General features: G+C 39.8%; 1 protein-coding gene across 1 annotated transcript in view; it reads right to left on the reverse strand.

Annotated features, from left to right (window-relative positions):
* Window positions 1-9772, reverse strand: part of LOC128641726 (uromodulin-like) — a 91102-nt gene extending 81330 nt beyond the window's left edge. The window contains exon 1 of the mRNA XM_053694251.1: window positions 9530-9772. Within this exon, the coding sequence (XP_053550226.1) occupies window positions 9530-9772 (243 nt within the window). The remainder of the gene's footprint in view (window positions 1-9529) is intronic.
* Window positions 9773-11323: the final 1551 nt, after the last annotated feature.

Consider the following 11323-nt stretch of genomic DNA (forward strand, 5'->3'; position numbering starts at 1 on the left):
TGTTTATTCTAGTGACGGCGATGTCGGGAGCGGCAGATTAGGGGTTAATAAGTATAATGTAGGTGTCTGCGATGTCGGGGGCAGCAGATTAGGGGTTAAGTGTAAGATTAGGGGTATTTAGACTCGGGGTTTATGTTAGGGTGTTAGGTGTACACATACATTTTCTTTCCCCAAAGGAATCAATGGGGCTGCATTAAGGAGCTTTACGCTCCTTTATTGCAGGTGTTAGACTATTTTTCAGCCAGCTCTCCCCATTGATGTCTATGGGGAAATCATGCATGAGCACGTAAAACTAGCTTACCACAGATCACTGCAGCACTGGTATTGGAGTGCGGTATGGAGCTCAATTTTGCTCTACGCTCACTTCTTGTCTGCTATCGCCGGGTTTTTGTAAACCTGTAATACCAGCGCTGTAGGTAAGTGAGCGGTGACAATAACTTGCAAGTTAGTACCGCACCGCTCAACGCAAAACTCGTAATCTAGCCGAAAGTTTATTTAAAGTCCACCATATATAATGTATAATTTATCATAAGCAAATTTGGAGCAATATATACACCTAAACAGACCCTTTTTAGTTGGCATATTTCAATCAATTAAACATTAATTTCTTCAGCTGAATATCTGAGGTAAATTATTGCACTCCTAACAGAGTAGTATAGCTTATAGGAATCCAAGTCCGTCTTCTTTAATATCAAGTTTCTTGTCATGATATTTTCTCCTATCCTATATAATAAAAGGCCAAGTGTGTTTCTCCAAAGCTGTCATGCGCAGTAGAGACTGCGCTCGAGGACCAACTAACCTGGCGTCATGTGGTGGAGTGGGCGTGGCCGAATGGGTGAGGAGTGGGCGTGGCCAGGCGGGTGCGGCGTGGACGTGGCCGGCGGGTGCGACGTGGGCGTGACCGGACGTGACGTGGGCGGGGTCGGGCGTGACGCGAGCGGGCCAGATGCCGGGGCCGGCTGCTAAGAGACAGAGAGCTCTAAAGAGGGGGGATAGAGAGAGCAGAAGAAGGGGATAGAGAGAGAGAGCAAAAGAGAAAGGGGGAGAGAGAAAGCAAAAGAGAGGGGGGAGAGAGACAGCAAAAGAGAGGGGGGAGAGAGACAGCAAAAGAGAGGAGGGAGAGAGACAGCAAAAGAGAGGGGGGAGAGAGACAGCAAAAGAGAGGGGGAGAGAGAAAGCAAAAGAGAGGGGAGAGAGACAGCAAAAGAGATGGGGGAGAGAGACAGCAAAACAGAGGAGGGAGAGAGACAGCAAAAGAGAGGGGGAGAGAGACAGCAAAAGAGAGGGGGATAGAGACAGCAAAAGAGAGGGGGAGAGAGCACAAAAGAGAGGGTGGAGAGAGACAGCAAAAGAGAGGGGGGAGAGATACAACAAAAGAGAGGGGGGAGAGAGACAGCAAAAGAGAGGGGGGAGAGTGCACAAAAGAGAGGGGGGAGAGTGCACAAAAGAGAGGGGGGAGAGTGCACAAAAGAGTGGGGGAGAGAGTGCAAAAGAGAGGGGGAGAGTGCACAAAATAGAGGGGGGAGAGTGCACAAAAGAGAGGGGGGGAGAGAGCGCAAAAGAGAGGGGGGAGAGAGCACAAAAGAGGGGGGGGAGAGAGCACAAAAGAGAGGGGGGAGAGAGCGCAAAAGAGAGGGGGAGAGAGTGCAAAAGAGAGGGAGAGAGAGCACAAAAGAGAGCGCAAAAGAGAGGGGAGGAGAGCACAAAAGAGAGGGGGAGAGCGCAAAAGAGAGGGGGAGAGAGAGTAAAAGAGAGGGAGAGAGACAGCAAAAGAGAGGAGAGAGAGCAAATGAGAGGAGAAAGAGAGAAAACAAGAGGAGAGAGAGCAAATGAGAGGGGGGAAGAAAGAGAGCAAAAGAGAGGGAGAGAGACAGCAAAAGAGGGGAGAGAGAGACAGCAAAAGAGGGGAGAGAGCGACAGCAAAAGAGGGGGAGAGAGAGCAAAAGAGAGGGGGGAGAGAGAGCAAAAGAGATGGGGAGAGAGAGAGCAAAAGAGAGGGGGAAGAGAGAGCAAAAGAGAGGGGAGAGAGAGAGAGCAAAAGAGAGGGGGGAGAGAGAGAGAGTAAAAGAGAGGGGGGAGAGAGAAAGTAAAAGAGAAGGGAGAGAGAGAGAGCAAAAGAGAGGGGAGAAAGAGAGAGCAAAAGAGAGGGGGGATAGAGAGAGAGCAAGGGGTGGGACCGCTGTACTGCAAAAAATGGCCCGTGTACACAGGCTTTAGGACTAGTATATTATTATTATTATTGGTTATTTTTAGAGCGCCAACAGATTTCGCAGCGCTAGTATAATATATATATTATATTATATTAAATTAAATTACTCATCTTGTTATATTATAGATGTATTAACTTGTTGCCTATTACCTCTTTTTCATTGCTGTTCTACTATTATTTTTTATTATCATGATATTGTTTACATGATATATTTGGTGACAATATTCTAGCATATAGGCTTATATACATATATTTTTACCTGCCATGTTTAGAATTGATGAATGTTTCTGATTAAACACTGTTTATTTGTCTATAATTGTTTCCATATCGTGCTATTATGCAAATACTTGGTAACTACAGGGTTAAGTGATTCTTTTACCTGCAACAAATTTGAGCCGATCACATGTTTTGTGACATTAACCAATAGAGTTACAGCTTTGATTTTAAAAGATATATGCTCACCTGTTCAGGCACGTCTATGATTAAGGTTACCAAGCCGAAACATATCAGGCGTGTTCTGACCGCTGTACCTTTGTTATTTTAATGTGATCAATAAAGAAGATTTGCTTTTAAATGTTTTGGAGGGTGCCGGTACTTTCTTCATTTGAACTATATATATATATATATATATATATATCTATTCTATAGATTTTATAGAATATTTTACAATATGTATAATAATTTTAAATAATTTTGACATTTGTTAATAGTGTATATTTAATATTTCAATAATGTGCTTTGAAGATAGCAATTTTTCATGTGCACTAACCCAACCACGTTAGTCCTAAGTTGCAAATCCCAATGGGCGTTTCACATATTTCCCATTCCTATGTTCTTCACATAATGTACTTTTTATTATTAAATATATATTTCTATATATATCTGATAATGGTCATGGAAAATAGATATCTTTACCTATATACTGTATCTATAGGATTAGATATACAGGTACAGGTATATATAGAGATATATAGACATATGTATTTACAATAAAAAGTACATTATCCTGTAAGTGAAAAACGTACATTATAAAATATTACAGTGCATATACAGTAAAACAAATAAATATTTAAATACATATGTACACATATATACACACACATACATACATATATATATACAGTATATATATATATATATTTAGACATGTATATGTATGCATATATGTTTAAGTTCTTTCCAGCCCTTTTTTTAAACACCTTATACCATCTATCTTTGAGCCCCTGTAACTTTTTTTAATTTTTTTAAAAAGAAAGTGTTTATATGAGTGAAACTGTACTTTTACATGTATTATACAACTTGTTTTTTTCCCCTACCTTTACGTGAGCTTGGAAGTCACGCTAGCCTGACATATGTTAGATTCAATTGTGCTTGAACAAATGCATTTATTTTTAGCTTGTAATACCCGCATTATTTCCATCATGCACAAAATGCTGAGAAATACCCCATGTCGCTTGTGCGCTACAGTTAGCGGACGTAAGACCGCTGCTCCTTTACCTCTCGGACACCTAAAAGGTAACGGACTGAAATCATCCCGATCCTATCCGATCTGGATAATTGACAGCCCCTGCTAGAGGCTGACTGGCTGCCAGTGAGCAGAGGGTGGCATTGTACATGCACTTATGGTGAAATGCTTGTGCAATGAAAAATGCGGAGAGTGTATGCTGTCCGCCTGCAGCGATTTCCAGTCAACATGATTTGCTATAGTGAATTATGTCTGTTGAGCATTTGATTAATCGAGCCCTAAGACTCCAATAGGAAAATACATTTTTGCTACATTCTAAAATGTATTCTTGATTTCTTACACAGTAGCATTCTCCATTTTTTTCAGGTGTCCATTATCCTTAGATTTTGTCCCAACAAATGACTCTCAACTTCACTATCCAAAGTAATAGTTATTTTTCATACAAATTTACTCACCTCTAAAAACACTAAAGTGAAAAGTTAGAAACACAATTCAAACCCAAGGATAGAAGTCTTATTATTTTAAATCAACTGATAATGAGATTATGTGTTCCTTATTGTGTGTAATAAAGTACCATGTAAATATGGTATAAAACATAATAATGTACGTATATATTGTATGTATATATTTTAGTGTAATATAGGTCAAACCAAGCATCAGAATGGGGAAGAAAAGAGATTTCAGTGATTTTGAACGTGGCATGGTTGGTGATGCCAGACGGGCTGGTCTGAGTATTTCAAAAACTGCTGATCTACTGTGATTTTCACGCACAACCATCTCTAGAGTTTACAGAGAATGGTCTGAAAGAGAGAAGATATCCAGTGAGCGGCAGTTGAGTGGACAAAAATACCTTGTTGATGTCAGAGGTCAGAGGAGACTGGTTTGAGATGATTCAAAGGCATCCTTGATGCAGATGGGCTACAGAAGCAGAAGAACACACCGGGTGCCACTCCTGTCAGCTAAGAACAGGAAACTGAGGCTACAATTTGCACAGGCTCACCAAAATTGGACAATAGAATATTGGAAAAACGTTGCCTTGTCTGATATCTCAATTTAAGCTGCGACATTCAGATGGTAGGGTCAGAATTTGGCGTAAACAACATGAAAGCATGGATCCATCCTGCCTTCTATCAACGGTTCACAATAGTGGTGGTGGTGTTATAATGTGGGGGATATTTTCTTGGAACACTTTGGGGCCCTTAGTACCAACTGAGCATCGTTTAAATGCCATGGCCTACCTGAGTACTGTTGCTGACCATATCCATCCCTTTATGACTACAGTGTACCCATCTTCTGAAGGCTACTTCAAGCAGGATAATACACCATGTCACAAAGTTCAAATCCTCTCAAACTGGTTTCTTGAACATGACAATGAATTCACTGTACTTCAATGGCCTCTACAGTCACCAACTCTCAATCCAATAGAGCACCTTTGGGATGTGGTGGAACGGGAGATTTGCATCATGGATGTGCAGCCGACAAATCTGCAGCAACTGCGTGATGCTATCATGTCAATATGGACCAATGTCTGAGGAATGTTGAACCTATGCCACGAAAAATTAAGGCAGTTCTGAAGGCAAAAGAGGGTTCAACCCGGTACTAGCAAGGTGAACCTAATAAAGTGGTTGATGAGTGTATATATATATATATATATATATATATATATATATATATATATATATATATATATATATATATACAGTATATATATATATATATATATATATGTATATATATATATACAGTATCTCACAAAAGTGAGTACACCCCTCTGATTTTTGTAAATATTTTATTATATCTTTTCATGTGACAACACTGAAGAAATTACACTTTGCTACAATGTAAAGTAGTGAGTGTACAGTCTGTATAACAGTGTAAATTTGCTGTCCCCTCAAAATAACTCAACACACAGCCATTAATGTCTAAACCTTTGGCAACAAAAGTGAGTACACCCCTAAGTGGAAATGTCCGAATTGGGCCAAAAGTGTCAATATTTTGTGTGGGCATGGAGTTCACCAGAGCTTTACAGGTTGCCACTGGAGTCCTCTTCCACTCTTCCATGATGACATCATGAAGCTGGTGGATGTTAGAGACCTTGGGCTTCCCCACCTTCCATTTGAGGCTACTCCACAGATGTTCAATAGGGTTTATGTCTGGAGACATGCTTGGCTAGTCAATCACCTTTACCCTCAGCTTCTTTAGCAAGGCAGTGGTCATCTTGGAGGTGTGTTTGGGGTCATTATCATGTTGGAATACTGCCCTGCGACCCAGTCCCCGAAGGGAGGGCATAATGCTCTGCTTCAGTATGTCACAGTACATCTTGGCATTTATGGATCCCTCAATGAACTGTAGCTCCCAAGTGCCAGACCATGACACTCCCACAACCATGCTTGACTGTAGGCAAGACACACTTGTCTTTGTACTCCTCACCTGGTTGCCGCCACACATGCTTGGCACCATCTGAACCAAATAAGTTTATCTTGATCTCATCGGCCTACAGGACATGGTTCCAGTAATCCATGTCCTTAGTCTGCTTGTCTTAAGCAAACTTTTTGCAGGCTTTCTTGTGCATCATCTTTAGAAGAGGCTTCCTTCTGGGATGACAGCCATGCAGTCCAATTTGATGCAGTGTGCGGTGTATGGTCTGAGCACTGAAAGGCTGACCCCCCACCCCTTCAACCTCTGCAGCAATGCTGGCAGCACTCATACATCTTTTTCCCAAAGACAAACTCTGGATATGACGCTGAGCATGAGCACTCAACTTCTTTGGTCGACCATAGCAAGGCCTTTTCTAAGTGGAACCTGTCCTGTGAAACCGCTGTATGGTCTTCCCCACTGTGCTGCAGCTCAGTTTCAGGGTCTTGACAATCTTCTTATAGCCTAGGCCATCTTTATTTAGAGCAACAATTCTTTTTTTCAGATCCTCAGAGAGTTCTTTGCCATGAGGTGCCATGTTGAACTTCCAGTGACCAGTATGAGAGAGTGAGAGCAATAACACCAATTTTAACACATATGCTCCCTATTCACACCTGAGACCTTGTAACACTAGCGAGTCACATGACACCGGGGAGGAAAATGGCTAATTGGGCCCAATTTGAACATTTCCACGTACTCACTTTTGTTACCAACGGTTTAGACATTAATGGCTGTGTGTTGAGTTATTTTGAGGGGACAGCAAATTTACACTGTTATACAGGCTGTACAATCACTACTTTACATTGTAGCAAAGTGTCATTTCTTCAGTGTTGTCAATTGAAAAGATATAATAAAATATTTACAAACATGTGAGGGGTGTACTCACTTTTGTGAGATACTGTATATATATATATACACATTGTTGCCATGCACTCACTACCATCTTCTCAGCGCTGCGGAATCTGTTGGCCCTCTACAAATAACTGATAATTATAATTTTAAAGATGCCCGGGTGCTTCCTCGGAGTCCAATAATCAATGTTTCACAAGTTGAGGGCACTCACAGGACTTGAAATATATATATTTTTATTCAACAATCTAATCTTCTTTACAGAAAAGTTGACATTTTGGCTCTCCATGAAGCCTTTGTCAAGAGATTATATTCAATAAAACTCTTAAAAAATACAAAATAACAAATCAACAATCATATATAAACATGAAATCTCCCACACCTTGTGCATATGTAATATACCTACTACACCTTTATATATGTAGAATACCTTTCATAGTATGCAGAACCTTTTCTTACAACAAAAAACAAATATGAAAAAATGAGTGCCTTTCTGGGGACTATATTTCAAACTATTTTTACCTAAGTTAATGAAAAATAAACTGTACAGTCCTTTCCTACAATGACCTACTTTGTATGTCCGCCATTTTCAAACAACTCTATTACGGAGGCTAGGTAATGCCATGTTTAAATAGACTATGGCATGTCCTGTTGGGTCAGCTACTGATGTTTATCCTCCAACAGCCAATTGGAATACCACCAGCTTGGCAATGCATTGCTCACCAGTATGTTATTCTTTAGGTCTAAATGTGTCCATTCAGTGTTACATTTTATTGGCTAAATTACGAGTTTTTGTCGGTAATAGTGTGCGGGGCTAATGAGCAGTTTATGCTCACCGCTCACCTACAGACAACGCTGGTATTACAGGTTTTTTTTAAACCCGGCGTTAGCCGCAGAAAAATGAGCGGAGAGCAAAATTTAGCTCCACATCACACTGTAATACCAGCGCTGCTTACGGTAGGGGTGAGCTGGCTGAAAGTGCTCATGCACAATTTCCCCATAGGAATCAATGGGACAGAGCTGGCTGAAAAAAAGCCCAATACCTACAAAAAAGCAGCATTCAGCTCCTAACGCAGACCGATTGATTCCTATGGGGAAATACATTTATGTCTACCCCTAACACCCTAACATGAACCCCCGAGTCTAAACACCCCTAATCTTACACTTATTAACCTCTAATCTGCCGACCCCACCTGCATTATACTATTAACCCCTAATCTGCCGCTCCGGACACCACCGCCACCTACATTATCCCTATGAACCCCTAATCTGCTGCCCCTAACATCGCCGACACCTATATTATATTTTTTAACCCCTAATCTTCCGCCTCCAACATCGCCGCCACCTACCTACACTTATTAACCCCTAATCTTCCGACCGGACATCGCCGCCACTATAATAAATGTATTAACCCCTAAACGGCCGCACTCCCGCCTCGCAAACACTATAAGAAATTGTATTAACCCCTAATCTGCCGTCCCTAACATCGCCACCACCTACCTACAATTATTAACCCCTAATCGCCCACCCCCAACGTCAACGGCTACTATAATAAAGTTATTAACCCCTAAACCTAAGTCTAACCCTAACCCTAAATAAAATTACTATCATTAAATAAATTAATCCTATTTAAAACTAAATACCTATAAAATAAACCATAAGATAGCTACAATATAATTTAATAATTACATTGTAGCTATTTTAGGATTTATATTTATTTTACAGGCAACTTTGTATTTATTTTAACTAGGTACAATAGCTATTAAATAGTTAATAACCTAGTTAAAATAATTACAAAATTACCTGTAAAATAAGTTACAAATACACCTAACACTACACTATCAATAAATTAATTAAGTACATTAACTACAATTATCTAAACTAAAATACAACTAAATAAACTAAACTATATTACAAAAAAAACCCACTAAATTGCAAAAAATAAAAAAATATTACAAGAATTTTTTTTTTTTTTTCAACAGTTTTATTAAAGTAAATTGAATTTGCATACAAATGGGTTTAAATAAGTAAACAAATAAATGTTTCAAGTTGTGTATACAATATTCGAACATGCAATAGTGGAAAACATTTCACATTATCTTAATATTCAGCTTATCAATACATGATGAGACTGTAGAAATTACTCATTACCCATTGCACAGTACGCGCACCAGAATACCGGCTTTAATCTGTAACCTGTTGGCTTGGTAGTTAGCATTCCAATTTTCCATAAATATTGTATTTAGGTGTGAATTGCATAGGGTGGTGTAAACGCCAGGCCTATTATTACTTATCATGCTTCAGGGTGGATATATATCTTAGTAGTTGTCTGTAGGTCTCGAGTTCAAATACTCCTCCCATAAGAAGTGTAGTGAGTGATAATCTTCCTGTCGGTGTGTCTGTTTGTAATGATATTTTTCTAACTCTATGTTATGTGTGACTGCTTGCCTCCAAACTTTCACTGTAGGAAGTTCCATTTGTTTCCAATTTAATGGTATCAGTCTTTTAGCGGTATTGACCATTATCGTTAAAAGCGACAGCCTTAACTTACATTTTATCTTTGGGAAGTGATTAAAAACGAAAAACCATACATCAAATGTCATGGGTATATTTAATGCTAGTGCAATTTCTTTCTCAATAGCCTCCCAGTAGGTTTTAGCTTTTGGACACTGCCACCAGATATGATACGGGGTACCACTTTCTTGGCAGCCTCTCCAGCATGTAGCTGGGGTGTTTGGAAATAACTGATGCAGACGGGCAGGTGTGTAGTACCATCTGCACAGCAGTTTAAGGTTCATTTCCAGTATGGAAATTGAAGAAGAGGCTTTACCCATGTGTTTGAAGACATCATACCATGTTTGCTCAGGGATCGTGCTATCGATTTCCCTTTCCCATTTACTGACATATGTTGGTAGAGTTTTAAAGTGGGACGATTGGAGTTGCTTATGTGTTATTGAGAGTATGCCTTTGTTAGGGAGTGGGTTAGTGCATAAATTTTCAAAAGGGGTTAGGGAGCGGGTAAAGTGTGGTTTAGATGGATGTGTAGAAAGAAAGTGGGTTAGTTGTGAGTATGACAACCAGTTTTGTAATTGGGGCCCAATGCTGTCTATTAGATCAGTATGTGATTTGATCTTTCCCTCTGCAAACAGGGTATAGATCGGAAAAGAGTTCTGAATGGTTATCGCTTGAGGATTATGTATTTTAATATTTAACGGGCAGGCTATATTTCCTACTATTGGGGTCAGAGGAGAATATATGGAAGAAATCTGTGTATATTGTCGTATAATTTTATCCCATGATTTGTAGGTTTCTCGGGTAGGGGTAGAGATTGTTGGTGAGAGTAATCTCTGGTTAGGGGGGAGCCAACAATTCCCACTTATATTATGATTGTTATTCAAAAGATTTTCTATTTGGACCCATTCTTTATCTGTTGCATGTCTACACCAGTCAACTATCCTAGTCATGAAGGTAGCTAACCTATAATGTTGTATGTTTGGTGCTCCCATGCCTCCTAGATCCCTTGGTCTATATAAGGTAGCAGTAGCGATACGAGGGCGTTTATTTGCCCAGATAAAATTATTCAATGCTTTTTGCAGCCTATGCACTAACGGGTCGGGGAGTGGGACAGGCAGGGTTTGCATTAGATATAATATTTTGGGTAATATTATCATTTTTAATGCGTTAAGTCTGCCTAACCATGATATAGATTTTCCATTCCAGCCTCTTAATATAGAGTTTATGTTTAGGATGAGACTTTCATAGTTTAATGTTATAACATCCTGTATGTTTGGAGTTATGTAGACTCCTAAGTATTTAACTGCTTTTCCCTTCTGTTTGAATTGAAATTGATGTTGTATGTTAGTTAGAACTGTTGGCGATAGATTTATATGTATCAGTTCGGACTTCGTAATATTTATGCTAAAGTTTGAAAATCTCCCATATGTTTCTAGCGTAGCCATCAAGGCAGGGACTGTAGTATCTAGGTTTGTGAGGGTGAGAAAAAAGTCGTCCGCATAAAGCGTGATTTTGTATTCTGCTGGACCTATCTGGATCCCCGAAATGGCAATGTTCTGTCGTATGTATGAGGCTAAGATTTCCATTGACAGGACGAAAAGTAGCGGTGAAAGGGGGCATCCCTGACGGGTTCCATTATTAATTTGGAAGGGGCTTGAAAAGGAGTCATTTAGCTTAACTTTTGCTTGAGGTGCATTATATAAAGCAAATATTTTCATTATTAGTTCTTGGTCAAATCCAAATTTAAATAAAGTTTGTTTTAGAAAGGCCCAGTCGAGCCTATCAAAGGCTTTCTCCGCGTCCATAGATATGAACGCGGAGGGGATCTGGTGATTACGGGCGTATTCCATAAGAGTTAAAATTTTGGTGGT

Source organism: Bombina bombina, chromosome 11, assembly GCF_027579735.1.
Source record: "Bombina bombina isolate aBomBom1 chromosome 11, aBomBom1.pri, whole genome shotgun sequence".
Lineage (NCBI taxonomy): Eukaryota > Metazoa > Chordata > Amphibia > Anura > Bombinatoridae > Bombina > Bombina bombina.